This window comes from Typopeltis vanoorti, chromosome 2 (genome assembly GCF_054136105.1).
Source record: "Typopeltis vanoorti isolate ZY-2024b chromosome 2, IOZ_Tvanoo_1.0, whole genome shotgun sequence".
Classification (NCBI taxonomy): Eukaryota; Metazoa; Arthropoda; class Arachnida; order Uropygi; family Thelyphonidae; genus Typopeltis; species Typopeltis vanoorti.
Window position 1 is genome coordinate 143342124 of NC_143550.1, and position 27040 is coordinate 143369163.

Sequence of the window (27040 nt, forward strand, 5' to 3'; positions counted from 1 at the left end):
ATTAATAAGAATATAGGGCTAGGAAAAATTGTAAAAGTTTTTAAAAAATGTTAAGCCGCATAGTCTGCCAGCTAAGGCACACAATCCTTAATGTTCAGATTGGAGTATTTTGAAAAATTCACAGCAACAGTGGATGAAAAAGTCATTTGTTGTCATTTTTCTATAATATAATAATAATAATAATCAACTATTGCCTTTTATTCCCTTATAGGGAGCAGGCGAGGGCTTTTAACCCTATCTAGCTTTTGGAGACAAGTGGCAGTTCAATCTCCATTGGTAGCCAATCAGAGATAGCCAACCCAAAAATATTACTAATCATAGGTGGCAACCAATGAAGAGATGGGGAAACAAGTGCCGCCATCTCTTACGAGATGTGTTACATGTCTGAAATAATGTGGGTTCTATGGTTGATTTTCTTGAGTTTACGGGATGAAAAACCCGAGTTTCTGGGCAAAAAAACCTGCTTGCCCATGCCAGAGATTGACTAACTCAGCAACTGGTCAACTTAGAAAAAATTCCTCTAGTCAGCAATTACACATGAACGTAAGTCTATCTTCGAGCTGCTTAGTGCAGATGATTCAAGTGCCACTTCCATTGAGCTACACAAGCCTTGTCATTTTTCTTTTCATGCTAAATTGGAAACAGCTATGGTGGATAATTTGAATCCCATGCCGTCTGGTTCTCATGTATTTAAGATATTCAGAAAGGCTCCTCTGTTATCATTTTTATTTTCTCATTGAACTGAATTCTTGGATATTGGTTCTTGATGAATTTCTTTAAGTTACTTTAACCTCATGTAGTCCTGATCAACATACCAATTAGAGTTAGTTTCCTGGTTGCTGTGGAAAGCAGCTGGTTTCATATTTTTTCAATATAATAATTGGCTAGTAGTAAAGAGATGGGAACATCAATGACAGTACCTTCTGTTTGTTTTCAAAATCCCCCACCACCATCTAGTTTGTGGTCCATTTGGGTAAACTACAAAATAGATCAGTTGAATGATACTGAGACACAACATCAACACTAACCCAAATGGAATTATCTGCACTTTCTATTTCCATTTTGTACTCTCACAAAATGGATCAAATTAGGAAATACTCTCACTATGTTTCTGGATATTATTATTATTATTATTATTATTATTATTATCCAGGCTTCCATAGAGTCAAAAGACTCATTGTGGGACGTTGTTTTTAGGAAACACAAAGATTATCATACCACCCATTGACTGTTCTTGCAATAACCACTCTCTCAGGCAATGCATTCCACGGTTCAACCACCCTCCATGCAAATCCACTCCTCATCCTCTTGCATACAGCCTCCTTTCGTAACTTCCAGGGATGGCCCCTTATCATCACTCCTTCCTGCTCTTCGACCAAGCGAAAGAACTCCCCAATGTCTACCCTGTAACTGCCTCGATCATATCACCTCTCCTTCTATCTACCAAACTCTGCAGTCCATATTCCCTGCAGTTGATCCTCGTAACTGGCATTGTACCATCCTGAAACCATCTTTGTTATCTGCCTCTTTACCCTTTCCACAGTTAATTTATCCCCTTCAAATCCTGGGGACCAAACCTGAGAACAATAGTCTAAGTATGGTCTGATCAGGGTCTTATACAATGGAATGATAACTCTTTTATCTCTGCAGGTCAGCATCCTTCTCAGTATTGCAGCAATCCTCTGGGTTACCTTCACCACCTTTGCAAAATGCTCCCTGAATTTCAGTTTTCTATCAATCATCAACCCCCCCTACTTCCTCCAGTATAGCTCTTCCAATTGAGTATGCATCCTCCCGTCGATGGTTCCCAAACTTCAAGACTTTACATTTTGCTGCATTAAACAGACAACCCTATTCATTTGCCCATCTGTCTAGTTTATTCAAATCCTCTTGTAGGGCTGCTGCACCTGCACTATTACTGATAACCATTCCCAGCTTCACATCATCCGCAAACAACTGAATATCCCCTTGCAATCCATTGACAATGTCATTGATATAAAGGTTAAACAATACAGGTCCCAGTACTGAGCCCTGTGGAACACCACTTGTAACCTTCTGCCTCCTTGATATTGCCCCACCATACACAACTCTCTGATACCTATCAGACAGCCAATCCTGAATCCAGTTGACTAACCCGACATCTAAACCCATGTGCTGCAACTTAAATATCAGTTTATCATGCGGCATCCTGTCAAACGCCTTTGCAAAATCTAAAAAAATGGCTGCTCTTATTACTTTATTATAAAAGGCAATTTATTATTAATATTGATTTATTAATATTATAATATTAATAAAGCAAGAGCACTCCTTAACAAATCCATGTTGATTCTGATATATAACATTACAATCATCAGCCCAATGCTGTATATAGTCCCTCACTAATTTCTCCAAGACCTTAACAACTACTGATGGCATACAAACTGGTCTATAATTGGACACTTCCAGTCTGCTACCACCCTTGTGCAGCAGCACTATCTTACCTTTCTTCCATTCCTTGGGTACTTTCCCACAGCCAGACTTTTATTGAAGAGCCAATGGAGCTGTCAGTTCTTTAGCACATTCTCTCAAAACCTGTGGTGAAATACCATCCAGTCCCATGGCTTTACTGGTATCTAGAGTACTCAGTATTTGGAACACACGCTCCTCTTGCACCTCTAAACCCTGAACCTGCCCTATCACTCTAGTATTAAAATCTTCTTCTCCAGGATGAAATACTCCAATAAAGTGCTCATTGAACAACTCCACTATGTCCTCTGCATCAGTCACTCTATTCTCATTTTTATCCCGCAATGTCATTCTTCCACAATCAGTTCTCCTCCTACTGGCCACATAACTAAAAAAAATTCCCTGGAATTTTCTTTGGATCTTAGTGCCAATCTCTTCTCGCGTATTCCATTTTGCCTTCCTCAGGTCACTCTCCTGGCCTGCATCTTATATTCCTTGTTTATCTACCCTCCACCCCTCTCTCTCCTTATATCTCTCCCATAATCTCTTTTTCAACTGCAATTCCTGTTTGATATTGTTTGTCATCCACTTTACACCAAATTGTGTCCTCTTCTTCACTCGTGGAATACAGCTTACTATTGCTGCTAACAAATATCTTTTCACAATTTCTCAAGCACTAATGATATCCTGGCCTTCCAATTCTGCCCTCCATGGAACTGTCCCTAGTCGATACTTAAGACTATTATAATCACCTGCCTTATAATTCCACATACGTTCCCTTTTCTTTGATACACCTGTATGTCTATTCATCTTCCAAGTCAAAACCACATGGTCACACTCTCTCTCTCCAACTGGTGGGAGAGATGTCATCTCACTTATTATCAGCTCTTCTGATGCTATGACCAAATCCAAAACTCTTGAACCTCTTGCTCACTCTATTACATGTTGCCTAAGACGTTTGTACCTCAAGAATTCTAGAAATTCCATCCCCTTATTACTACATGCATTTTCCTCTTCCCAGCTTATACTGCTCTAGTTAAAATCTCCATTAACAATCATTCTTCTTGCACTTGCCAAGCTCAACTGCCTAAATATCTATTTTTTTGCCAGATCGTTACAAAATTAAAAGAAGATATTTTTAGTGTGGAGCAGAATTTTAATAATTAGTCTAGTAAATTATGAAAAAGGTTGAAAATCACTGGCATAGAGCATAAAAATTTCACTGCTTCTATACCTATCATTGTCCCCACTGGACTCAGTGTTACCTGATGTCGTCCCCCTTCTCCCAAGCACCCATTTCCAGAAGAAGCCACCCCTACTACCATCCGCCCTGGGAATTTCAGTTTCCCTGCATTGATATAATAACTCATTCAGAAAACAGCAATCTCTCCAGATGCCTTCATCCTTCCTCATTCAAATGCAAGCAGTTTCTTGCATACAGTTCCCCTCTGTCCTCAAACGCCCTCCAAGCATCCACATATTCCAATCCTCTTTTCTGACACATTCTGGCTATTATGCTATTCAGTATTACTGCTCTTCTGCTCAACTCATCCTATCATACCTGGGCAACACACACAATCTTTCCTCTCTGTGTTTTCTTTTGCACAACTTCAAGCAAGAATCCCAGATCTCTCTCTCTCTGCCCAATTTACATTGCCTCTCAAGTTATTTGTGCCCACCATCACAATCATTTCATCCATCCTTTAACCCCTCTTAATTGCCACAGCCACATTTTCTATCATCCCTCCAGGCAAACACACCTCTGGCATCCTATCTTGCACACCTGAGATCATCAAGTTTCCATACATCACACCTCTAACCATTCTGTTCCTTGATTGCTCACCTGCATCTCTCACTCTCTCTTTCCTCCAACCCTTTCTCTCTGTGTTCCCCTACTTACCTGTTGTCCTGGCATCACTCTATCCCTGATTCCAGCACTCCTTCACATTTCTTCTCTCTGTTTCCTTTTTCCCCTCCTTTATCGTTCCGATAGCTCTCTCTCATCCTCTCTTCCACTGTTTTTATTCCCTCCTCTTCTATCATTCCCAAAACCTTTTCTCCCTCCTACTCTGATTCGCCTTGAATTCATCTCTTCTATTCTCTTAATCTCATCTTTCATACTTTTCATCTCGTTCACAAGACATTCCATCTCCTCTTTCAACTCATCTATCCCTCTCTGCAAGTTAGTCACTCTTACTCGTCATTCACTTACCCAATCAAAACCATCTCCGAAAACTTCATAGTCATTCAAGCCTTCCACACTCCCGACTCTTATTTTCTCATTCATATTTTGTTCGTCATTTTTCTCTACTCGTCTCCGGACATTCATTTCCCATCCCTGAAGCAACTAGGTCTGTTATTGAAATATCTAATTCATTGATTTCCTCCCACTGCCTGCATTTTGCACATATACGCACTTCTCCTTCTCTCACCTGCCACATATCCAACTCCTGGGAAGAATACATGCCACAAACACTGCATGTTTGTGGCATGTCCTTTATTATGTTATGTATAATAGAGTTTCTTAAATGGCAGAGGACTTGGTGACATGCCATTTGTGATTGCAGCTGTGTCCACCATCATTCCTACTGCCAAGTAACTACTAAACTAATCACTAAAAATATATATAAACGCTATATATATAAATATTAATGCTATATTCAACTATACTAGATAGCGAAAACTTATCTTCTCTTCCACCACAAATGCTGCCGACTGTAACCCCAAAATAAAACACTATATAACAACAAAACTCCAAAAACAGAACCACTAAAGAACACTTATGTTACTGAGAAAAAATGTAGCATAATTCACAAAATCATGTAGCACAAAAGAATTGTGCTACATCGTTTAAAAGAAAATATACACTGTTTAAAAAAAACACTTTTTTTTTTACCACAGTTCAAAATCACCTGCCGCATGCTTCAGCAACCCTAGCGCCACTTCATATATGTGACAACACATATATTCAGAATACACCTGAATCCAGAGGTACCTGCCAAAGAAATATTGAAGGGAGAAATTTGCTATTAAAATGAACCATGTGATAATTTGGGGAGGCAAAACCAGTAAATTAAGTAAACTGCTTCATAGTATCATATCTTGGTACTGCCACCACCAACAACAGCAGACTTGAGTTGTACCAGTACCACTTAGGATCTGTAGCCTTCCCAAGATCTATAAGCCTGACATACCACTATCTCCACAGTGAATGGAATAGATTCTCCTTATTGAAAAAAGGTTCCAAATCTTTGGACTCCATAAGAAAAAGCAAGGTTCTCATCTAAAGGTATTGCATGATGTTTTCAATTTTGATGTTTTTTATATCACTTTTGCACACATGAGAAGTTGCAATGCTTGTAGCAAATCACTACTATGTATGGGCAGAGATGAGATAAAAAGCAATCTGTTGTTAGTATTATTGAAGAGATTGTAGTCCCTGGATACTTCATGGGAAGGTTGTTCCACAGAACAGAGGTCATTGGAATGAAAGTTTGGAGTATCAGGTTTAGTGAGTCAGCACTTCTGCTGTAAAAAGATGTTGCTTGTGTCACTATAGATTTATCAGAAATGTGAGGAATAATGGATACCATTTCTGCTGAACAGTGTGCCACTCCAAATTTGAGAGCAGTATTCAAAAGTTGGGTGGATTTGGGATTTGTACAGAATTAAGAGCTGGAAAGATGAAAAGTAACTTCTTGAGTGAAAAAGAATTCAAACTTTTTTGGAAGCCAAGGATAATATAAAAGTGATGTGTTCATGCTAGGAAGGTGAAGGGTTAAGTATCAGTCTGTGAAGAGCATTATCAAAAGGAAGAGGAGAACTCATTTCTTTCTTTTCTTTTTGTGAGAAACTAAACAAAATTGTGTCTAGCATTGAAGATGACTAATTTGTCATCACTCCATTGAAAGATGGTACAGAGATCAGTATTTAAGACATTGGTTATAGAGGATCTTTAAGCTGCAGATGTTTGAGCACTGCAAATTTTGTCATATGATTAGAAGAAATGGAGAGTGCTGTCACCAGCAAAACTATGCATAGGGTTTGATGTCAGTGAGAAAAGTGCATTTGCAAGAGGATTGGGGAAGGGAGTCCTGAGGAACACCTGCTTTAATAGGAAAAGTTGAAGAGGGAAAACCTCTGCCATAATAACATACAGTGAATGGCCTGAGAGAAAACTGGCAATCCAGTTGCAAAGGAAGGCAGACCATAAGATGGCAGTGAGTAGCTCTTCATGTCAAATGCTTAGGAAATGATGAGTGCAAAATACAGATTTCTCCAAACCTTTCTGTGGTACATGTCTAGAGGAGGGTAAAATGTAGGAGAGATTTCCTGGGATCTTGAGTGGCAAAATCTACATTCATGGTCACTGATAAGTTGTTGAACAGATGAAATTAAAAAAGCTTACCAAAAGAGAGCACTACTACATCATCCTGGTAAGTATTTGCATTAATTACTGTTGATGGCCTCCATTACTTTAGACACCACAGGCAAGGGTAATTAAGTTGATATTAGGTTTTAGGTTGATGGTAAACACATTTTTTTGGAACCTTTTTCTATATATGGGCCTTGCTTCCATGCTTTGGGGACAGGGATGCCAGCTGAGTATAATATGGTGTAGAGATGATAAAGAAGAGATATTAGTCCAGGAGTGCATCTTTTGAGTGGCCAGAGTCAGGACCAGAAATCTTGGTGATAACTGTGATGTCACAGTTGTTTAGGATTCTTCTAATGCTTTCTGGCAGAAGGCCACAGAAAAGCATGCAATGCATCATTCTTGGTAAAGGAGGAGATGATTTGCTTTGATCATCTATGCAGGAGTTGGATGAGAAGAGTGATGCTAGGTGATCAGCTTTATCTTTAGATGATGTTACAATACTGCCATTTGGGTGATCAAGAAGTGGGAGCATGGATGGACAGAAATTTGCCCGATGGCTTTCTGTCAAATTTGAATAAATATGTTATATTCAGTCCAGTTTTATTTTTTAAAATTTTTGTTATGGGATGAAGGGTTGTTCTGTGTTTTTGTAATCTGTTTCCAATTCTGTTATCCTTGAAGAAATAATGATTTACTAGTAAAATATTATTGCTCAGTAAAGATAACACTGGAAGAACAGCAGGAGACCTTTGGTTGGAAATATGCAGATTCAAATCCTCTATAGGACACAAGGAACTTTTTATAAACTCTTTTCAAAGTTGAGTTAGCTGTTCCCATAGGAGTGATAGGGTTTCTTCCAAAAAGTTGGGGTTTTTTACTGGAGGTGCTTTCACATTGGGGGTAGTTGCATGGACACCTATGTCAAAATGACACCAGAGGCAGGTTTTACCAATTATTAAAATTGTCACACTATAAAGGGCACTTAGCAATGAATTTGCCAAAGACACTAAAAGTCTAACTACACTGCTGGTTTTTACCTCTGCTAAACAAACTAGAGAACACATGTAATGAACATATATGACTAAGGTCTTGTAAGTTGCTGTGGTGTAATCTTTAGTAATGTAGTGAAGAAGTTCCATGTTTTAAATATCATCTTTTATTTTAAGTTTAGCTTTAATTCAAACAGAGACAGATATCATCATCATCAAATTCCTGCCATGTACCCTCAAGGAGTGTACAAGATATGATAGTACTACATGAAAAATTTACATCATTACTAACTTCCTATCTACAATTTTCCTCCAAATCATTCTGTTACATTTCTATCTTCTAAGGCACTTTTTACCGTATCAATCCACCTATATCTTGGTCTTCCTCTGGGTCTTTTCCCTGCCAACCTAGCAGAGAACACTTGTTTTGCTAATCTTTCCTCGCCCATTCTGTTTAAGTGATCATACCACCTGAGATTAGCTCTGCTAATGCATTCCTGGATGCTGACAATGTCAAGTTCTTTCCTAATATCCTCATTTTTAATATGACAGATATGTATTTGCTAAATGGAACACTTTCTTTTCTTTTTTTAAATATAGTGTTAGCTTTTTTGCACCATTTACTATAGCTATCTACACATTTTGCTCTCTAATACGTATGTGGGCATATTAGGGAACAAAAATCCTTTCATCCAAAATAAATCTACACACATGGATATCTGAGAAAAAGCTGTATGAAGATTTATATTTTTGTAATGATCTCAGACCTTTCAGTTCTAAATGTTTGGTTTAAATAAAGTTATTATTATTATTATAGAAAATAAACACCTTCTACAGCAAGCTAAACTTGAACTGAAAAAGAGTAAAAGAAAAGATTACTATAAGGTGCTTGGAGTAAATAAAAATGCAACAACAGATGAAATTAAAAAAGCTTACCGAAAGAGAGCACTACTACATCATCCTGGTAAGTATTTGCATTAATTATCTCTAAAGTATATATGCCTTTAATATGTTATTTTCAATACTACCAGTACATATTAATTAAGCTACTATCTGATCAAAAGAATTTATTCGTATAAGACAGAATAATACATAATGTCAGAGATTACGGTACCATTTATAACATAACCTAGATGTAAATCCATAGATGCCAGCCTATATTCTGCCCATTCCAAAAATAAGAGCTAAAATGCCATCAAATTTATCTTCCCATTGTGCCCTCCTTGATTCCCTTGAAAACAATGGAGAAAATCACCAGTAACCAATACCTTCACTACTTCGAGGCCCAACATTCCTTAGTGATCACCAATATGGATTCTGCTGCTCTTGCTCCACTGCAGATTTCTTAGCCAAGATTACTCGCCTCTGAATATAAGCCACAGGATAAAGGATATATAACACAAATATATACAACATCAAATTAACTATTATGCAAGTGCCAGTGTATTTTCTTTAAATCAACAAGAAAAACACTATAACTATACAACTTCTTTACCATCACATAAATCAACAAATATTGTCCTATCTGGACAAAATTTCTAGAATCTTTAGTCTCTTGCCTCCTATAAAACCTTTATTCTTTCCTTCTTTCATGAGTTCACACAGGAGACAGACTAACACAAAGTACTCTTTATATGACATGACAGCAACACAAGACAATCTAATTCTTCTTCTTGTAACTTAACTCACAAAACATTGAAGAAGAAACATATCTTGTCTTCATCCAAGATGCTTCTGTAACTTCACATTCTATATGAACAACTAAAACTATATCACTTTAGAATGAATTAACTTTCTATATGAAAGTCTCATCATTTTTCTAAAAACCTTATCAACTTCAGAACAACCTTGCTTTCTATATGCAAGTGTCTGAAGAAATAACTAAAACTTGCCACCTGTTAAAAATCACCTATCAGACTGAGAATCCTAAATAAAACAAGTTTACTGGGCCCCATTTTCTATAATTTATAACAGTTCACTTCTCAATGTTTTATGTGCTGAGGTAAGTTCTTTTAATTATTCATGCAACGTGAATTACAGCGGTAACTTTTTTCTTCGCTTGTAATTGACAACATTATGTTTATATACAAACAGTACAAGCATTAAAAAATTATAACTAATTTCTAATATCTAATTTAAGCACATTTATTTTATAAGTAAGCAAGACTTCAGAGCTAAAAATATTAAAAATAACATTGCAAAATGCTTTGCTTGTGAGATACAAGAAAACAAACAAACAAACAAACATACATTTAACCAATAACTTTACATATATACTGCATTATTATTAATTTAACTTTAATTCATTTTTAAACTTGTGGAATATCTGAATTTTAATAATTATGAATTAGATGGTAGGTGTTCACCCTTGGGTTTCATGGTTGTGCTGTGTCTCACAAGCCCTTGATTACAATGCCTGGCATCATCTGAATGGTGCAAACAACACCATCACTGACTATGGATCAATGGAAGAGGGTCCTGTGGAGCAATGAATTGTGGTAACTTGATCTGGCAATCTGATGGACCTAGTGGATGTCTAATGAACGATACTTACAGGAATGTCTTGTATCAACTGTGAAATTTGGAGGTGATAGCATAATAATCTGGGGCTGTTTTTCCCAGTTTGAATGGGCACATAGGTTTCTGTGTCTGGATCTTTAAATGTTAATGCCTACCATGACATTTTGGATGCTTCCGTTCTTCCCACACTGTGACAACAGTTAGGAATAAGCCGTTTCCTGTTTCAGCATGATAATGCACCTACTCACAAAGCAAAGGCTCCTAGCTCTGTGGTTTGAAGACATGGAGGTGGAAGAACTAAACTGGTCAGCCCAAAGCCCTGCCTTCAACCCTATTGAACATCTTTGGGATGAGCTGGAGTGAAGGTTGCATGCCAGACCACTCACCAAACTAGCTGTTTGCCATATTGCAGGAGGAATGAAAACGAATTCCAGTAGCAGTTTACCAGAACTTAGCAGCCTACCTGGGAGGGTAATGCTGTAAAAGCAGTGAAAGGAGGCCTGACCTTATATTGACAACACTGTAGCTAAGGCAAATACAAACACTTGCTGTGTGGACATTTTTAACAACACAGTGTGTGCATATACAGGGTAGCTGTAATTAAAGAGTTGTTCAGAACCCTGTAGAAAGAATGTATTGGACAAAATTCAAACTTGGTGTAAATACATGGAACATGGGATTTTTATTTACAGAAGATAAAAAATAGTACAAAATTCTGCCACCAGGGGATATTTAGTGATAAAGCATGTGGTTTGAGATTAATTAAACTATAATGGCTAGAAGCACAACAAATCAATTTCCATGTTTATATAACTTACAGATGTGGTTCAATATGTCCTCCTTTCTGATGTTCTAAGCACTGCATTCTGTGAATGACATTTTCTACTGCAGAATGCAATAGATATGCATTTCAGATGACCCCACAACCAAAAGTCACAGAGATTGAGATTAGGTGAACGAAGTGGCTATGCAGTGCTGTGGGAATGCATGACTAATCATTGCTGATACATTGCTGTACCTGAAATCCAATGTGAGGTAGTGCTCCATTCTGCATGAATATGGTAGAGTCGAGGCATCTTCACTGTTGCAATTACAGAACAACAAAGTTGCACAGCATCTCTCGTACAAGTCACTGGTCCTGTTGGTGAAGTTCTTAAAAAAAGTATGACTAATAATAAACAATGCAGTGAAACCACACCACACTGTGACTTTCAATGAGTATAAGGGGAGTCTGATGGAACACGAATCATTTGCAGCTGAAATGCAGCAAATGTGTGAGTTAACACTACCATTCAGATAAAAATGTGCCTCATCACTCCACAAGATCTTCCAAGACCTTGACAACATTTCATAAACAACATTATGTTTATAAAGGATGGAGATAGCAGAGATGAGAATGCTTAGGTGGATGTGCGGTGTGACCAGAAAGGATCGTCTGAGAAATGACTATGTGAGGGGAACAGTGAAAGTTACGAACTTAGGAGCAAAGGTTGAGATGGTTTGGTCATGTGATGAGGAGGGAGGACGAATATGTGGGAAGAAAGGCCATGCAGATGGATGTGCAAGGAAGGAAGATGCGTGGGCAGCCAAAGAAGAGATGGAGGGAGCTGGTAGAAGATGACTTGAGGATGAAGAACTTAGATGTGGTGACAGCCCAAGACAGGAGGATGTGGAGGAGACTCATCATTAACAGCGACCCCACTTGAGTGGGACAAGCTGCAGAAGAAGAAGATATATAAATTTATTTTATAAGCAAGCAAGACTTCAGTAGCTAAAAATATTAAAAATAACATCATCCATCTTCGTTTGAGCTAAGAATGTCAGGGCAAACTGCAGCCGAGGTTGTGCATCACCATGAAGCAAAGCTTGAGTATGGGAAAAACCTCAGCATTTGATTCAGGATTTTCCACAGTTATCTATGGCATGTCTGGTTACCAGATATTGCCTGAGCACTGCTGGACCCTTTTGGATTATTCATTCCATGTTCCATGAAGGCAGTTGCAACTTCGTCAGCTTGTTGAGGAATAATTCATTTGTGTCCTCATCCTGGCCTCACTGTTGAAGATCCACTATTTTCAAATCATAAGATCATTTTTCGAAGATTTGTTATTGCCATTGGACCTTTTCTTCTATCCTTCAAACATGCGTTGTTGTCGATAGTAAAACTTGACTAGTAATGCATGTTCCAGTAAGGTAAGATCCATAGCACTTCAGTCTTATAAGAACGATGTGAATCCGTTTTGGTTTTTCCTTATATCCACCAACTTATCAATAGAAACAGTGAGATTACGCAAATATCACATGATTCTAGTGCTAACTGTCCACTGGTGGCAGAATTTTGTACTTTTTTTATCTTCTGTAAATCAAAACCCCATCTTCCAGAGTGTACTTATACCAAGTTTGGTTGAATTTTGCCCAGTATATTTTTTGCTACAGGGCTCTGAACACCACTTCTTTAATTATGGCCACCCTGTAGCTGTGTGTGTATATATATATATATACACACACAGCACTTGTTTTGTAAAACAATAGGTGCCAGTTTCAATGACGTTTTTTGATTGGAAAGTCCCGAGTTCAAATCCTATTTATAACACAAAGAACCTTTATTAGGGCTTCGTAACTGAAGGTAAGTAATCTCTCAGCCAGTCTCATATGGAGGTGCCAGATTTTTCTTTCCAGAGTTTTTCATGCCACAAAACACTGTCTAGAAGAACACATGTATTTGACAGCCATAATGCACTATACAGATAAGTTTAACTGTCCTATCAAAGTATTAATTAGATTTTAAAGATGCCAAGTTTCTTGCACATGACAGGCCATTGACCCTTAATTGAAAGTAAAATGTGATATCTCAGTCTAATTAAATGGATTGTAATACGAGGATGGTCTGAAAAGTTCTCAGCCTAACAATGAAAAAACAAATCCTCTGCTACTAATGGCTCACGCAAAAAGTTAAGCAAGTTTGAGCACGGTTAGTAATTGGAAGGGACAGTCGTTCGATGCTGTTGGCACACTCTCACTCGATGAGTCTTTGGACTCCCTGGAGGTGTCACATAATAATAATAATTTCAAAATTATTTTTATTTTTCAACATAATCTCCCTTAAGACTAATACATTCATTTCAGTATTGCTCCATAATCATTATCCCACCCCCCTGTAATGGTTCTCAGCAAGACGTGCAAAATACCCCTCTATAGCTGCAGTCACCTCTTGATTCGAAGAAAAACACTGACCAGCAAGGAAGAGTTTTAGTTTTGGGAAGAGATAGAAGTCAGAGGGAGCCAAATCTGGGGAATAGGGTGGATGTTCCAACAATTCATAGTGCAGATCCCTTAATTTTCCCATTCCTGATGAAAGATGATTTTTTTCCTCCCTTCAAACCAGGTCTTTTCTCACAAATGTTTTCGTTTAGTCTGGTTAAAAGATCAGAATAATATTCCTCAGTTATTGTTTTACCCTTTTCAAGATAATTAATAAACAAAATGCCTTTAGCATTCCACAATACCAATGCCATGACCTTTCCTGCTGATGGAACCGACTTTTTCTTCTTTGGTGCTGAACAACTTGCTTCTGTCCACTGTTTTGACTGCTGTTTGAATTCTGGTGTGTAATGGTGAATTCAAGTCTCATCCATTGTAATAAATCACGCAAAAAATCCGTTTTATTCTTGTTAAAACACTCCAAGCACTGTTCAGAGAATTTCATGTGAGTGTGTTTTTGATCTGTTGTGAGCAAGCGCGGCACCCATATTGTGCAAAGTTTTTTCATTTGCAATTCTTCATGCAAAATATATCCTACACATTCTTTTGAAATGCCTATAGTCTCGTCAATTTCACGCACTTTGACTCGTTGGTTATCCAATACCATATTGTGCACTTGATCGATGATTTCTGGTGGTGTTACACTTTTTGGACATACTTCACGTGGATCATCTTCAAGGCTTGTGTATGGCCACGTTTAAACTCGGCAGCCCATTTCTTAATTGTCGAAAACAAAGGAGAAGAGTGCCCATAAACTTTATGAACTTCTTTTGGCATTAAACTTTCTTTTAGAAAGAATTTTATAACCACGCGATACTCAATTTTATCCATTTCAAGGGATACAGACAATACTTTTGCTTCAGACAGCTTTATAAAACAAACTACTTGATAGAATGACTTGCAATTTCACATGGATACTTATGACAGATGTACCAACTTAGGGAAAAAAAAATCGTGCCGATAATGTTGTCATCTATGGTTGAGGCCAAGAACTTTTCGGATCACCCTCGTAGTGTGATATAATTTAGAGAGTCCATAGCTCAGTCAGATAAATTTGAAAACACACAATTTACAGACAAGAATATTTAGAAGCATAGGGGGTAACTACTTTATCGTCATATTATGGTTGGGAAATCCAAGGATACTTGGAGGGCTATGGGTGCTTAAGTGCCTGTTACAGCCACTGATGGATGGATGGATATTATTTATATCTTTGGATGCTGAGTTTGTACTATACAATTCGTTAATTATTGGATGTTATTTTACTTGTATAATTTAAATCTAGCTTTTAGAATCCACACTGACGATGGAGTAAATTAAGCATTCTGAAATATTTGTCGCTTCAGTTAATTATTAATACACTAATATTGCTTTTTTTTTAATGTGATAATGTGTCATTTGAGATTTAGGAATAAGCTTTCTCCAGTATTTCCTGCGGTGGGGGGATTAGTATGCATATTTTGAAGAAAAATGTTATCAATTTTCTGTTGTTTGTCCGATGGTACTAACAACTTTTTACCCTTTGAGGGTTTTGTGTATTTAATAAATAAAATGAATGTAATTTTTTCCCAAATTTGATTTACAGATCGACATTCAAGTGCACCAGAAGATGTGAAAAGAGAACAAGAAATGAGATTTAAAGAACTTGGTGAAGCATATACCATTCTTTCAGATCCAAAGCAAAGATCACATTATGACTTTGGTCTAGATGGAAATATAAGATGTCCAGGTAATTTAGTGTTTTACTTAACTATAGAATAACACATATGCTACAGTAAATAACTTTACTGTTATTCTTAGTTATAAACCCCACAGGTTTCACTATATAAAAAAGTGTTTCACTTAATTTTAGCAATTGATATTGTCATCATCACAGAACATCCATGGATCCATGAAATTAATTTACTCCCTACACACTCATTACTTTTTCAGGCAACGTATTCCATGCACAGTCAATATTCCCAAACTCTTGATATTATCTTTATCTACCCCTTTTTTTCAAAAAAAATTTCCTCATTCTTTTGAAGTCCAGGTGACCAGATTCTATGCACAGTAATCCAAAACTATAGAATAACATGTATGCCACAGTAAATATTTTTTTTTATTATGCAAATATTTTGTTTTACTTGTTCTATAGTATCTCTATTCAGAATGCAGCTGAAGTTTTTGCCCATTTTCATAGTTTTGGTCTTTTTATTGCTGATTTTCATGCCAAATTTGTTACAGCTGTTATTCAGTTTAGTTAAAGAATCTCGGAGTAAAATATTTCAGCTATTTAGGCACAGTTTTTAGTGAAGATGGCAAATCAAATTTGAAAACAGACACAGAATAAGCAAAGCTGGTATACTGGGGAGCCAGCTGAATAAATATATATGGAATAAGAGAGAAATTAGCCAAAACACCTAACTAGCAGTATACGACAGTATTTAAACCAGTTTTATGTTAGGTATCTGAGAGTTGGGTTAGAAATAAAGCACTTGATCAAAGATTAGAGACCATGTAGATATTAGAAAGGAACTTGACACTATTAGTATTCAAGAATGTGTAAGAAGAGATCATCTAAGGTGGTATAGCCACTTAAATAGAATGAGTCAGGAAAGGTTAGCAAAACAGGTGTTTGATGCCAAGATGGCAGAAAAGAGATCCAAAGGAAGACCAAGATAGGTTTAGGTGGACTGATTCAGTCAGAACTGCCTTAAAAGAACAAAATGTTAGATATGACAATATCAGAGTGCTTACAAGTAATAGATTAATATGTAGGAAAACTGTTGATAGGAAGGTTAATAATGTAAACTTAATCATGTGCTGTCATAGTAACCTGAACACCCCTTGGGGGGTACATATCAGGAAATTGATATTTCATTTTATGTATCATAGGACATCATCAGTACAATTATCAAACAACAATAGGAATTGAATTCAAAAAACAGTAGCGCACATGCTTAAATTGGAATCCCTCCATGTATACAGTCGCATGTTCATGGATTAAAACTACTGGGCCGAAATTAAAATATAGCAGATAAATTATTTTATACAATTGAGGATAACAATTTTCCAAACTTTTGGAATAGTGAGACAGGCATTCCAATTAAGATTAGATCTATGAAGTAAGACTCCAGCACTTTCTTATATAAACATTCATGTTTATATATGGGTCTATGTAGTAGATTAGCATTTTGCCATTGGATCCTATGGTTAGCACTTTCAATTCCATGTTGTGCAAGGCCAGATTTCTGAGGTTTGATAAGACAGATGTGATCTTGATGTTCAGAGATACGTTTATTTATAGATCTTCCTATTTATCCATACTATGACAAGATACATGAACTTGGATGTAGTTACAGCCCAAAACAGGATGATGTGGATGAGACTCACCATAAAAAGTGACCCTACTTAAGCGGGACAAGATACACAAACATGGCACTTTGTATTCACCATGTAGCATCATTGGTGAGAGTTTGTCTTTTGGAGAAGGTAGCAAGTTGTGACTTTAGTTGATGGGTTTATAGGCAGCAATGAGTTGATATTTTTTTCGTAATTTTTGCCAAACATTCAGAGATGCCTTTAACATGTGGTATAGGAGTCCTGTGGGCTTCTTATCTGGGTTGATTTGTAGGAGAGCGGTTAATTATTTTTGGGGTTGTTTCTGTTCAGTAGAACAAAAATTCTGAAGAATTGAAAATTATCAGAGAAACAACCTTACTAAATAGATATAATCCAATAACCTCTGCTGTTCATTATTCATCTGACCATTGCAGTAATCACTTTTGTAGTGTGTCCATTGAACTTCATCTCTTTCTCTCTCTCTCTCAACCTCTTGCTTCAAGATCTCTTGTCTCTCCCGCCTCTTCCAGTATAATTAAATACACAGCCTACTATCTCTGAATCATAAGGTTTAAAAGCTTATGCTTGGTTACATTAAACTGCCATTCCTGTGCATTTATCCATTTTCCCAGCATATTCAAATCCTCATGAAATATCACTACATCAGCACCATTTCTAATAAGTCTCCCCACCTTTACACCATCTACAACTAACTGCAGTATCCCCTACAATCTCTTTCAAATATCACAGATATTAGCCAAATAATGCAACAGTAACATACAGTAACGACACAACAGTAACATAATAGTGCTGGCTTCACTTTTTGTATGATCAGTGGATACACTAGTAAGTTATTTAAACTTATTTTTTGTAACTTAAATAGCATATAGCAGCCTGTCAAATGGATTTGTAAAAAATCCAGAAATATTACAGTAATGCATTTAATTCCTCTCCCAACATTATAATAAAATATGACCAGATCATTAAAATAAGACCACCTTTTTACAAATCTATGCTTGCATTTTTAAAGAATCTCACCCTTATTTGCCTGTTCCTGCTGTATACAAATCCCAGCAATTTTTCCAGAATCTTAACTATATATATAACAGAAGAAATGCACACTGGGCTATAGTTTGATGTTTCCATTTCGGTGTAATTTTTATGCAGTGGCTTTATTTTGCTCTCTGCTTCCTAATAAAGAGTCAAATAGTGACCATTTGTAATAGATTCATTAAACAACTGGGCCAATGTCACTGTCAGTTCCTTGGTACATCGTCTTAAAACTTACAGCAAAATTTCATCCAGTCCTGCTACCAGTTGACATCCAGAGTGCCTTAAAATTTCAATTCATCCATTTCGTTTGCTTGCAGTCTCTTTGAATAAAACCTGTTCTGGAATGAAATACTTCGATAAGTAATCATTAAATAATTTTAATGTATCATCTTCACCCTCACTTTGTATTGTGGTGGATGGTTTCCTCTTTTTCAGATTTCTTACGATGAATGGAGTACTGTGGAGCTCTGTATTTTTGTCCATCCTCTTCATGCTATACATTACATTAATGTATCTTTTGCATAGCTCTTGAGGACCATATATGGAATTTTTCGTCATGGCAATCTTGTACACCAGGTGATAAAATTCAGCTACCACCTAGACTTTCACAGATAGTAGTGTGCAGTGGGATTTAAACACATGGCTTATTGGTTGGAAAGTAGATGTGCTCTGCATTTGACCAATAGGACAGCTGCTATTTCTGTCCTGTTGGATGGGAAGAGTTATAAGAAATGATGCTGATATCAAGTCCCTACAAGAAGATTTAAATCCAATGTAGATTATTTAAATTTAAATAAAATTTACATTTTATTTAAATTTAATGTAGAGGTGTAGAACTGCATATTGATTTTGGTGGAATGGACTCCAGAAGGTGGATGAGATTTGGGATCTGAAGTCAGTTGACAGGCCAAAAGCCTGAAGTTCAGTGGGCATGATGCAGAGCACACTTACAGGTAGAGATAAGGAGGTAGTCATATCACTGTACAAGCACTGATCACACACAAATGGACTTCTGTGTGCAGATTTAGTGATCTGGTTTTCTTGTCTTGAGGGTCCAGAGAGGAGTGACTAAGACATTATTAGGGATTTGAAGTATTGGACATAGGGAAAGGTTGTGCACATGTAAATTGCAAAATTTAATGGATGGGTGGAAAAAAGCCAAAAGAGAGGATTTTACAGAATTAATAAGGGCATATACATGGAGTAAGGTGTATGTGTAGGGGGGAGAATGAGAGGTCATTCCTAAAAGCGTAAAGATTGAAATTAGGATTTTTTTTTTACTTGGAATGGTAGGTGAGTGGAATGTGTTGCCACAGTGTATTATTGTAAATGCTAGGAGTCTGAATGAGGTGTAAATGATGAATATTTCACACTTAAATTCATTGTTTCATTGAGATAAATTACCTATAAAGAAATGGCTCAATTGTATTTTATGTGTAATTTAAACAGGCTGTTTTAAATTTAATTTTTATTTTATTTCATTTTAGATTCTGACCACCTGTTTCAACAAAATTTCTTTGGTAATTCTAGCAGCTTTTACTTCAGTAATCCTGGAAACCGGCGGCACAATTTTTCTTTTCATTTCAGCTGAAATTAAACTATAAGGATGGAAATTTAGTCGCATAATGCAGCCAGCAGCACAAGGACTGTCTTTGCTGTTCAAGTTAAGATTTGGAAATAGAAAGCTGTGTAGATGCTTGCAGTTGGCAGTGTGATATTTTATGAGTTGTTAACTACGATTTGAACTGAGTATAAATACAAGCTTCAAAGGTTTCTCAAGAAGATAGAGAAGTTGCTGAAATTAAGATCAGTTTAAATATTGCTATTATTCTTCTATTATTTGTTATATATATATGTATATACAGGGACAAAATATTGAATCAGTTCAAAACTCTTAAGGATGAAAAGGAAAATGTTTGCATTGCTTTTTCTACAGTTCATATTTCAGCTGTTAAATAACCATGTGATCATTCCATAATGCAACCTGAGGAAATTCTTCAGTTCATTCTGGAGATTTATATTAATATTTTGGTGATCTGACTACTGATTTATTACAGACCTTGTTTAAACATCCAAGCATCAATACTAAATCTTTTTAAGTCACTTCACATATGTAACTGTGCATTATTAAACTTTATGCGCAGTTAATTTTATTTATTTTTTTGTTATATATATATTTAGACTAATAAGAGTATTATAATACATACAGCTATTTTATTAGCTGCTTTCCAACAGAAATAATTAACTAAAACAATAGGGAATTTCATTCGCTGAGCAGATCATGTTAAACTGGAAAAAACCATTTTGTACTTAATATAATAGTGTATATCACAGGTAGATAAATTCATGAAAATTTTAGGATCAACAAAATCACTACACATACCAATATTCTTCTATAATAATTATTTTAATGACAGAAGCTCACTAATATTACTTTGGATATTAGATATTGATATATGTTGCCAAAACTAGTATTTTGGAGTTGCAAGAAACCCTTGTGGTGTGTGTTTAAAATATTTCATTAATTGGTGTTTCTCCACCCTTGAATAATTCAATAATGAATTGCTGCCAAACTGTTCATTGCTTTTCAAAGATTGTCCTAGCTGAAATATAAATCTTGGATTTCTTCTCTTCAGAAATATATTTAAAAAATTCTACATTACTTAACAAAACAATTTGTGGTAATGCAGCTAATTATGAAGATGTGATTAGATAGATGATTGATAGGGTATCGAATAATATATGTCAATGTTTGAATAATATATATGTAATCAGTTGTTGGGTTATAGACATACTTATTCTTTCCCAGATAGTCTTTATCCTTCTCTAGTCAAACTTAGAACATTGTGATAACTATTTGCATATTATCTAGCCAAAATTTAGATAGTAAGATAGTAACAGTGTTTACTTTACTTGAAGTTAATTGTAACAAAAATAGAAAACAAAAAATAGAAAATAGGCAACACAATTCAGAATTAATATTTTTTGGATTAATTCTTTCTCAAGTAAATTAGCAGAATTCTGTTTGAAACAAGATCTTATTTTGATTCAATTTAAACAGTAGTTAGACCTATTTCTGGCTATAGTTTTCTACTCTGTGGCAGATTATAATACAAGCAAAAGTTAGCAAACATAAAACTAATGTAACATATAGTTTATCAGGGGGGGGGGAAATGAAGTAATACATGTTTTTTTGCTTAACAGCATATTAAAATGCATATTAAAGCATATTGGATGTTGTTTTCTGTGAGGTGTATTCAAATTTCAAATTGTAGCCTTTGAAATCCTTCACATCATGTTATGAGATAAAGGTCTATATATGCTGGGGGGAGGGAAGAAGAGAAAAACTGATTATAATTATGCTGATGACATTTTCTGCATAATAATAGTTTTACTAATCAACAACTAGTTTGTTCTAAAATAATGTCTAATGAAAATCAAAGCAATTTACCAAACCTTGTCAAAACAGTTTAGATATTCTGTAATAAAATACTGAACTTTCCAATAACTTTGTTTTTACTGTAAATCTGAAGTAATCACAAACTATGTAAAAATTCTGTTTTTAGTGGCAGAGTATGTAATTTATGGTCCTCACTTCTATATCTGCTGTCAGCTGTTATTTATTTTTTTAAAATATTATTGAAAGCAGAATTTTGTGACATTCATTGCTATTGTAAATAAGAGTTTTATTAATAAAAGTTTTAATAGTTACAAATATTTATAACTTATATGAGAGTATCTTTTGATAATTAACTCACTCAGGCTAAACTTTTATTTATGAATCTATGTGTGTAATGATATACTTATCTCACAAGTTAAAGTCTCCAAATAGAATTAATAAAAAAATGTATTAGTTTAACATGCTATTATAAAGGTGATTGTTGGCATTAGTGTTACTTTTTCTCCACCTCAAAAAATTTGTTTTCACCGAATTATAAAGTTTAAGAATTATTATTATACATTTAAGTTTCATAATAATAATTTTCTCTTAATGATGTCTACTTCTTATAGTACTGCTATAGCTATGTAGTATGTCAGTCTTGGCCCATGAGAATTGTTCTGTGACATAAACATTACATGAGAATTTAGTTCCTTAACAATGGTCTCTTAATTTCATTTCATTTGTGGATGAAGTAGAATGTACTTTATATACTTATGAAGTAGATTCTACTTCATAATGAAGTGGTTACAGTATAGGATAAATTAGAACCAAGTATTCATTATTTTTTTAAAAAATTATAGCTACAGTGTTAAAAAAAAAAAGTAATCATAATCATATATACAGGCATATAGTATTATAATCAAAAATCTGTCTTCATACTCTGTGGCAGAGTGAGGGCAACCTCTTAGCAGATATCTGGAACACATTCCATTGGTTCCAGATAATACTGCCCAGACCCTGAATACAACCCTATGTGAGATTCCACACTCTTGCAATATCAGTAATTCTGTAGCCTTATTCAAGTTTTCCAATAATTCTTCCCCATGTGAAATCATCTAGATTCTAGATGATGTCTTTGAGACATTACAACGTTATTCCTTCATGAAAAGGACTTCACTCAAACAAAATTTGCTCAGCAGAGCCTTTTGTCTTTTATCCTGTTGAGTGCTATCACATGACCTCATTACATGCTATTCGAAAATTTGAATGTATGCTCACTTTCCACTCAAAATCATCAGTTATACAAATTGGTGCAAGTTGATTCATCTGAATTTGCAATTGTACTCTTCAGAAATAGTCTTCGTCTTAGGGTTTTGGGCACCAGTGTATCATAGGAGCTATCCCATGGAAAAAAAATTTGCAAGGGAGAATTTAAAAAAAATGAATAATTGGATAAATAAAAAATAATATATATCTTGTACTCTGAAATGATTTAAAATAAATTCCTTATTGAGAAATAGCATAGATTTGTAATAATTAGAATCAAATGTGTGATTCTTTAAGTGTATAATCACTCTTTAGCATTTTGTAGATTACAGTGTTTCATTTTCTTTTATTACATACTTCCTTATAAAATAATCTTAAATCAACCTATAGTATTTGCTATCATTCCTAATTATTAATAATTAGGAATTGGCACATATGTTCACTGGCTTTCTTGATCGTAACAGCCAGAAGTAAGAATGACGGGAGTAACCCTTTTCACAGGTGACCTGGAAGTGGAAAGTATGATTTGAACTGGTAGAGTTAGCAGTTGCAGAGAATTAGAGGACAGATTTAGTTTTGCCGAGTGGTTAGTGTATCTGCTCTCCAGTCAAAAGGGTGCAGGTTCGGATCCCACCATGGGCATGGATGTTTGTGATTGTCTGTGAAAGCGGTGGTAGTTGGCATTAGTGTAAGTGATGTGGTTCGCTGAGTGGTGAAGATGGAGAGTTGTGGAGCAGGTGTCCTCCCTTGATGAGTCTCTGGACTCCTTGGAGGTGTCATGTGATAATAATAATACTAAAATTTATTAGTAACAACACATTGAGATTAATGTGCTTTTTACATGATATAAGAGGTCACTTGATATATTTATTTTTTAAAAGGACTGTAAATTAAACATTAGCAAAAAAAAAAAAAAAAGAAAAATATTTAAGATATAAAAGTTAGAAATTTATATTTAATTCTTGTCAATAAAATCACATGATAATTTGATGAAATTATCAATAAATTAAAATTTATAATTTAAGAGGTTATAAAATTTATAAAAAAAATTTCACATAAAATTTATAATGTCAAACTCAGTCTCTGCATTTTAATTAACATAAAAATTTAAATTTTAATGTTCATTAAAAATTAACATTATGTTTCATATCAGATTTTTCAAGTATATATATATATAGTAGCAAACAAATTAATCCGAATGTTCACATTTTAAAGAAAAATTTTAATTTTACAAGAAAATAAGTACAAAAATTAAACTCCAACTTTACCTAATAATTTATGTGCTCCTCTCTAAGTTCATTAATTCATTGAGGCATGGACTCTACCAACATAGAACACATTTTTCTGATTTCTGCATCTGAAACCATACTTTTATAATGGATTGTATTAAGTTAACTTTTGTATCCTAATTTAATTTTCAACCATCAGGAGAGTTGCCTGGCGACTGAAGCACTTGGATGTTGTGATTTTTGAGGAACCCTTTCACTTTTTTTGAAGTATGGCATGGAGTAAGATCCTGTTGGAAGACGAATTCCTTGTCTTTCTGGATCTGTGAGACTACTCTTTTCTCCAATATTTTTATGTATTGGCCACTTTTCACCATACCATCAACAGACCAGACACAAGTGATCCTAAACCGTCATGTTTAAAACAACTCAAGAACATCTTTTTAGCTGGGTGTTTAGGAGTTTGTTGAATATGGATGGGCGAAGTCTTCTCATTGCATCTGAGAATAGCAACTTCTTCCACTTCTCAACAGTCCAATCTTTGTACACTTTTGCCAACCGGAACCTCTTTTTCTGCATCTTTTTGTCAACCACTGTTTCTTTTTTGGACTGTGGGCAGTCCTCGCTGCTTCCATTAATGTTCAACAGACTGTCATGTCAGGAACATTAGTCCCACTAGCTGCCAAATCCCTATTTAAGTCTCCAGCAGACAATCTTTGATTTATTTGGCTTTTCCTAATGAGTAAATGTAGTTTTCCTTTTTCATCCACATTTTCCTTTTTTGTCAGAAGAAAAGGTACTGTCCCCTAAACCTCTTTAAATTTGCATTAACAGTACCCAAACCAACACACTCATTGGCAGTTTGTCTTTGAGTCATGGATGTGTGCTGAGTATATATTTTTGAATGCTTTCTTGGAGATGTACTCATTTTATTCACAAAATGAATAAAACACTATGAATGTCAACTTGTTTACACTATTAATAAACATTGTAGAGAGTTAAAACATGCAGCACTCAATCAAAATAGTGAACTAAACCAAAACCAAAAAATTGATGAAAATTTGGCTTGTTTGGATTAATTTGTTTGCTACTGTATATGATAGACATTTCATTACAATAGGCTTGTTTTCTCAAAATCGAGATTTTGTAAATTTGCTCTTTGTAGCTGTTGTTAATATATGAACTTCTTCCAATGAATTTCATGCTCACATCCTTGTTAAAGATAATCATTTGTAATTATAAGGGTAAAGAAATTACTTTTTAATGACATGCTTAAAATAGGAACTAGATACAGGAGCTGTTTGTTTAATATTGCATCAATAAATTCTCATAACATGGTTTTCAATATAGTCTTTGAAGTTGATCAAAGAGATGTGTATATGTATCTTGAAGTGGCATTTTTAGTACTAAATTAAATAAAAGTATGATGTTTAAAATATAAACACTGCCTTTAAGCAAGAAAAGATGTGCATCATGACATTGAATATTCAGTTCCTGTTAGATATTTTAAGGCAATAGAAATTTCAAAATGTAAAAAATTACTTTTGTATATACTTGAATTATGTTTGGCACTAAAATTCAGGTACGAGTGCTGTAAAATAAGATATATTAAATGGCAATAATAAATACAAATATTAAACTATTTCCATTCATTGTTTACCCTAAATGACATTTTTTCACTTCCTAATAAAATCTGACTTTATTGACTAATATCTTTAATTTTGGTTGAGTTTTTTTCTTCCTCAAAACACTAAACTTTGTAGATTGATGTAATAGTTCAGGAATTTTGAGAATCAGAAGCTGGAAATGAATTCAAAGAATGCTTCGTAATATAGGAAGCATAATTAAAATGTTTATTTTTATTTCTCTAGCTTGATGGTAATGGGCATTAGTGAGATTTTGTCTATCTAGTGCTGAAAGTAAAGTGACTAACATAATATCTAATCTTCTTTTATTCATGTTGAAGTTTCTGGAACATAAAACTACGTGAATACTGGAATGTAAACAAATAACTTATTAGCTTAAATCAATGATTTATTAATTAAATTAATTATCCAGGTCATTTTAGTTTGTCTTCACTGATTGTGTAGTGTTAAATTGCCTCTGATAATACTAACTTAAGCTAGCGAAACATTGGTTGTAAATAATTAAAGCTAATAAATTATTTGTCTACATTCAAGTGTCCACACAGTTTTATGTTCCAGAAATTTCAACATGGAGTCTAATATTCTAGTTACCTAGCATTTTCAAACTCTGAACTAACATATGAAAATCAGTCATTTCAATGACTATTTATAGTTTTATTTACAATTTTATCTATATCTTAACAATGAATCTCTTTTCACCTAACATAAAAAACCCTGAAAATCAACTATTCTGATATTTGCTATTTATATTTATAGTTTCACTGATTATCTGAACACTGAACTACCTGTTGGAACATCCAGTTATTATTTTCCCAACCTCCATGGAGTCATACGACTCAATGTGATAGATCAACACTAGACAACACAAAGTCTATACTGCTACTTAAACCCATTCAACACATTTTTCTGATATCTTTCAGAAAAAAGATATCAGAAAAATCCTCATCAGTCGATACTAATAAGACCTGGTTTTTGGGGAAAAAAAAAACTATGTTCCAGAAATTTCTGGAACATAGAGTCTAATATTCTAGTTACCTAGCATTTTCAAACTCTGAACTAACACCTACAGTTAATCCTCTTTCTTAACTTTTTGACCCTCCCCTTTCTCAAGGTTGTAACTATGTTATTTACGTGCACGTAACTTTATAACTTGGGAATTTGCCTCGGGCTAGAGCCGAATTCCTTTGTTATAACAACAAGCATATTTCTTCAGTATTTCTGAAAATGTATTTTTATTTCAACTGCACCATCAGAAATCGCAGATAAGATTTAAATATCCTTCTAAAAGAAAAACCACTTCACTAAGCATGAAAATACTTCTATCTGTCAACACTCAAGCAACGTAAAACTCTATTCTACAGTCGTGGTAAACTATCCCCTTAAGTCACATAGGTTCGATTTTTATGAGCAGTGCATTGGCATGCAGGAATCAGGCAAATTATTTGACAAAGAAAACAGTTTATTCATACTAATCAAGTTACATTAAAGGTTAATACTAAGCACACAAATATCTCTAACTCTACACTTCTCATTAACTTTAGCTAGGAGCT

The 27040-nt window shown here is 34.9% G+C and overlaps 1 protein-coding gene across 5 annotated transcripts in view; it reads left to right on the forward strand.

The window, feature by feature from the left end:
- LOC150109487 (dnaJ homolog subfamily C member 7-like) overlaps positions 1-25486 on the forward strand; it is a 160115-nt gene extending 134629 nt beyond the window's left edge. For all 5 annotated transcript variants that reach the window (XM_090413259.1, XM_090413260.1, XM_090413281.1 and 2 more), the window contains 3 exons: positions 8630-8776; positions 15179-15322; positions 19458-25486. In XM_090413259.1, coding sequence (XP_090269385.1) covers positions 8630-8776; positions 15179-15322; positions 19458-19561 — 395 coding nt within the window. In that variant the 3' untranslated portion in view covers positions 19562-25486. The remainder of the gene's footprint in view (positions 1-8629; positions 8777-15178; positions 15323-19457) is intronic.
- Positions 25487-27040: the final 1554 nt, after the last annotated feature.